The 5371-nt window shown below is 40.3% G+C and overlaps 1 protein-coding gene across 2 annotated transcripts in view; it reads right to left on the bottom strand.

Annotated features, from left to right (window-relative positions):
• The window catches only part of ush1ga (Usher syndrome 1Ga (autosomal recessive)), a 3584-nt gene extending 1290 nt beyond the window's left edge, over nucleotides 1–2294 (bottom strand). The window contains exons 1-2 of one of the 2 annotated variants that reach the window (XM_014023768.1): nucleotides 1755–2289; nucleotides 867–1663 (exon numbers count right to left, since the gene is read on the bottom strand). In XM_014023768.1, coding sequence (XP_013879222.1) covers nucleotides 867–1663; nucleotides 1755–2213 — 1256 coding nt within the window. In that variant the 5' untranslated portion in view covers nucleotides 2214–2289. Of the gene's footprint in view, nucleotides 1–862; nucleotides 1664–1754 lie in introns of those variants that run through there. The other variant, XM_014023769.1, reaches the window with a different exon arrangement.
• Nucleotides 2295–5371: the final 3077 nt, after the last annotated feature.

Below are 5371 nucleotides of genomic sequence, written 5' to 3'. Positions count from 1 at the left end.
CTAGAATTTTATATAATATATTTTATGAATATATTCTGGTATTATATTATAATATATGATTCAATTCAACAAAGTATGGAAATTTATAAGGTAAAATATAAAAATAACTGTTATTTTACATAATGCTGTGCTTCCCCTGCCCTCATGTTGCCCTCTGAGCAATTTAGTTGAATAGCCCTGGTGTAAAGGTTTAGTCAGTTTTAAAGTTTGCCAGTAAAAGTAAATCTTGCTTATAATGTAAAATGATTTAACTTATTAAGATGATAAAAGTTATCATATTCATTTGATCCCTTAAACGGATAAGTTGCACAAGTAAGAGCATTCAGCATAAAAACAATTGCCAAATCTATTATGTGAGTTTGTTCACTGTGGCTACCCCTGCAGAGGAGAGCAGCCGGAAGAAAACAAGATAGTCACGTGTTCTTCACAATAACTTTCCCCAAACCTGACCWACACCTGCCTAGAATTTTAACAGCACATTGCAACACACAACTGGGACAGGAAAACATGGTATGTGTTTATATTGCATGCTGTTTTCATCAAACGCTTCGATAAAACAAAAGAACAAAGTGAAAAAGTTTTCTGTTTTTCATGCCTTTACCAGCAGTTCGTGGAAAATCTCAATCACTAGTTTTACAAAAACTCATCTTTTGTCAATGTCACAGCAGTTTGGCAGAAAGCAACAGGCTCTCTGTGCAATCAAGACTAAAGTCACATCCAGGTAATGTTTTCAGAAACAACTGACAGTAAATAAGACYTTGATGGGCCTAAATAACAACAAAAATAAAATAAAAAAATCAGTCACTTTGCAAAAGAGACAAAACACTAAAGTTGATTGTTAATGCTTAAAGCACCTCGGTACTCACAATTCTGTGTCCTCCATGCCATCAGGTTCCTCCATGGTCTCAAGTCGTCGATTACAGGCATCTAAGATCTTCTTCCTTGGTCCTAAGGGGATGTGGATACTCTTGAGGTCATGATCAGAGCACAGCAATAGAGCTTCAAGGTCAATTTTCTCTCTTTTGAAGATGGAGTAAAACTCGCTCATGCCCTGTGTGGCAAGGAAGACCTCCAGCGGACTTGTGTCATGCTCATCATCATCATCCAATCCTATTTCTACTTCTTCCCAAGGCAGCTCCTCCATGTTCCTCTCCTGCAGGCTGTGGGCACTCCCAATACTGTCTTCATCTAGACTTGGGTAATGGTGCAGCCGACTGCGTAGATGCACATTATTGCCTGAGGTGGCCAAGCTGATGTTGTCTCGAGCTTTGAGGTCAAACATTCCCCCAGTTACATAGTTCCTCCTAAAAACCATGGTGCCAAGACCGGGTCGATTGAACAGGGAATCGTGACCCGAGTCGGTGCTGATCTCGGAGTAGTCCACGTCTGGCCCGTGAAGGTCCGGTTCGCTCATGGCACGTGAAATGGCATCGTCGTTGTCTCTGGGGAACATGTCACGAACGTTACGGCGGCCACGCTCTTTTGGGTTGACATAGGTCCCTTGTTTGACAAACATGACATCGTTACCCAGCTGCAGTCCAGAAAGAGAGCGCACACTCTTCCTCCCATCTTCATAGATTTTAAAAGTGCCATCTCCTTGTTTTCTCTTCTCCAGCTTCTTCTGGATCTTTGTCTTTCCACGGTTTGTGGCGTGAAGAGTTGCCTAAATAAACAGAAGCACCAACAAGTCAAAATCACAAGCCAACAACGACTGTCAGCTAGTACATAAAACCTTAAAAAAGTAAAGCCCTTACCTGTGAGTATGGCACACTGACAGTGTTGAAGTTGTGCAGCTTGTGGCTAACAGAGCTGCCAGTAAAGCTGGAAAAGCTCATGACATCCGACACAGACTCTTCAGTGGCTTCTTTATGGAACTTTCGCTCCATCCGTTTGCGGTGCTTTTTCTGCATCTTCACGCACTCTTTGTTCCGCCGCTCGCCCTCACGGAACGCCCTGTCCTTTAGCTTGCTGACCAGCTTGGGATTGAGACTTGTCTGCTTGGCAGCAATGGAATCCAGGTAGCGGACGCAATCCATGTGGTTTTTTGTGGCAGCCATGTCCAGCGGGGTATGGTAGTCATTGTCCAGGCACCAAATGTTGGCACCAAAAGACACCAGGAAGAAAAGGCAGTTGAGGTGACCGTTAGCAGCTGCCAAATGGAGTGGCGTGTTCCCCCATATGTCACACTTGTCTGGGTCTCCTCTGTAGATCATGAAAAAGATTAAACCTTTAGAAACCAACACTTTTTGTTAGAACCAGACAGTTTTTGGATAAATTTTGTTTCTTCTCTGACTTATATTTAGATGACTCAWGCATGAGTAACAATGTGATGTTTTCAGCACTAACTTACCATCAGTGAGTTGTTATCAGAACCTCAATAATATCTAAACGTGAAATTCTTCAATACCTTTATGGGAAACTACTGAGCCCGCGAGAGGACATGGGGGATTTTTTTCTTTTTACGTTCCCACGCAAAAGTATTGCGTTACATTGCAATACCTTTTGCGTTCCCTCGCAAAAGTAGTTTATCACTGTTGTGCCTGTCGGTTTATTAACAAACTCACATGTTTACCATTAGCGAGTTAGCTTACTGCTTTAATTCAGCTTCAGAATGAATATATCACACAACCACACATGGAAGTATGTCATATGACAGCGCAGCCACGCAACATCAATGTCAATTTCACAAACTTGTGGCGACACATCCTGTTTTGGTAACCAGATATAAAAGGCTGATTTAATTCAGTTCATATACAAATGAAACTTTTTCGTGGAGACGCAAAACAATGTTGCGAGGGAACGCAAAAGTATTGCGAGGGAACGCAAAAGTATTGCGAGGGAACGCAAAAGTATTGCGAGGGAACGCAAAGGTATGGCGAGGTAACGCAAAGGTATTGCGAGGTAACGCAAAGGTATGGCGAGGTAACGCAAAGGTATGGCGAGGTAACGCAAAGGTATTGCGAGGTAACGCAAAGGTATGGCGAGGTAACGCAAAGGTATGGCGAGGTAACGCAAAGGTATTGCGAGGTAACGCAAAGGTATTGCGAGGTCATGCAAAAGTATTGCGAGGGAATGCAAAGGTATTGCGTGGGAACGCAAAAGAAAAAAATCCCCCCATATCCCCTCACGGGCTCCGTAGGAAACAACTCTATAAACTTTGAAAATAGTTCTTAAAATGGCACCCAATTCTAAACCATCCACATCCATTGGTCCTTCTTAGCAGTCCATACTAAATCTTGCTCTTCCTGACAGACCACGACCTGAGGGTTACCTCTGTGTGTGTTGCACTGTCGCTTCAGGTTTGTAATATGAGCACAGGCGTGCCAGCACCACAGCTTCACTACCGGGGTTCTGTTTCAGGGGAGGCCACGCAACTTGTGCCTGACACGGAAAGCACGGTTTTGCATGACCGCTGATGTCTATCTAAAGCCATCAAGTCAGAACAAACAGTACCCCAGCTGGTCGAGTGACGCGTTGGATAAGTTTGTTGAAACTTCCGTCACATTTTTATTGTTCCGTTGTACTGCTAAGATTTAACAAATTGTTCTTGTGTTTAGGTGTCAACACTGAGTTATCAGCTCAGCCATTGCAGCAGAAACTGGATACTAGTGATGCCCCTTTCAGTTTCAAAAATTTGTCTGTATTTCAATTTATTTGATGGTATTACACCTCAGTGCTTAATGAACTGTGTTTTAACTTGTCTGTCATCCACTGTAGCCACATACAGACTCCTAAATATTTGATGGAATGGACGTGAAACTACTGATGAAGTGAAGATTTATTATTAATGAATGGGTTGCAGGCTTTTCTGTGGGAATATGTGTCAGATCAGCCAAATCCCTCATGGACAGCAATTAGCAAAGACCTACTCTGATTTCAGAACAGTGTTCTTAATGTTAGGCCGTGATGAGGTTTAAATGGTCAAAAAGAGGATGTCATTTTGTGAGCAAAGAGTTCACATAAAGGTCGGGGGTGTCATCGGTTAAAATTATTGACTGCAGGTAGCAAACAGCCCAAAAAAAGGAACAATAAAACAGTGATCAAACAAAAGAATAACACTGTTTGCAGAAGGTTAAAAAGAGGCTTTAAATCAAACAGCATACATTTGAGGTTATAAATTTAAGAACAATAAATAAAAATGAACTCAAATGAAGTATTTATCACTAATAGAGTTCATATTATATAATAGTTATTGAAAGCTATTATATAATGTGATAGCCTCATGTCACAATTTATATTTGTGAGCCTTGTCTGCTCCCCGCTTCACTATCAACTTACAGCGTGTACCTGTCTTCACTTTCAGTGACAGTTTGATGTTACTGCAGGTAGCTCAGCGCAGTAAATGTGCTAAATATAGCAGGGATGCCATCTTTCCCATGTTAAACTTCTCGACATAGTTTAATGCTTCATGGGTTTGACTTATGGCTCATTAATGTTTAATTTTTGTACCAGTACTTTATGCCCATTGTCAAGAAAAAAAATCCCTCGCCCTTAGCATCCAAATGCCACCGAGGTTTTGTTTACATTCATTTCATGGGAAATATTGAATTTAAGTTAAGGTCCCTGTGAGAGAACAACAGGCTGTTTTTTATTATTATTATTATTATTATTTTGGCTCTTGAAAAACACTAGTTCATTAGAGCTTGAAGTGTTTGAAGATTAAACGTCCTCATAAAGACATATATTATTATTATTATTATTTTGGCTCTTGAAAAACACTAGTTCATTAGAGCTTGAAGTGTTTGAAGATTAAACGTCCTCATAAAGACATAAAATGGCCAAATGTTTCAGCGAAAGTGCGGCTCTAAAGCATGCTTGATATTTTCTTCTCGTTAATACTGGACAGTTTAGACAGAAATGAACGAGGTCGGCCCCTTTTCAAATAACTCAGTGAGGCAAACTGAAATGGGGCCTCTGTCTTTCTGGCTGGCTTGAAAACCAGGTCAACCAGAAACGAGGAAAAATGTGCTGTAGCATTAAAATACCAAACCAAGTTTGGACTTTTTGGTAAGAGATGCTCAAATTTTTACATTATATAAAGTCTCCCTAAATTAGACGTTAGTGTGTTTTTGTTCCTGCAATGAAATGTTCAAATCAAACAAATACACCTGAATRATCACATTAAACAGGATATTGCCTGTGAAGTCTGCTTGAATAGGCAACTGTGCCTTTCTTTTTGAACAAAGCTTCAGCAGTGAATGTAAAATTTGACAATAACGTCATAAATAAACTTAGCATGTTGATAACGGGAGTTGCAATACTGGAAAAAAAAATCACATTTTAGATGTATTAATGAGAATACATTTTTGAATAATTCCATTTTAGGACAATTATATATATTTTTTCTTTTTTAAGTGCCTAACAGATTTGC

Source organism: Austrofundulus limnaeus, unplaced genomic scaffold (assembly GCF_001266775.1).
Source record: "Austrofundulus limnaeus strain Quisiro unplaced genomic scaffold, Austrofundulus_limnaeus-1.0 Scaffold389, whole genome shotgun sequence".
NCBI lineage: Eukaryota > Metazoa > Chordata > Actinopteri > Cyprinodontiformes > Rivulidae > Austrofundulus > Austrofundulus limnaeus.
The sequence above is the reverse complement of the archived record's forward strand: the minus strand, read 5'-3'. Positions and strand labels throughout refer to the sequence as shown.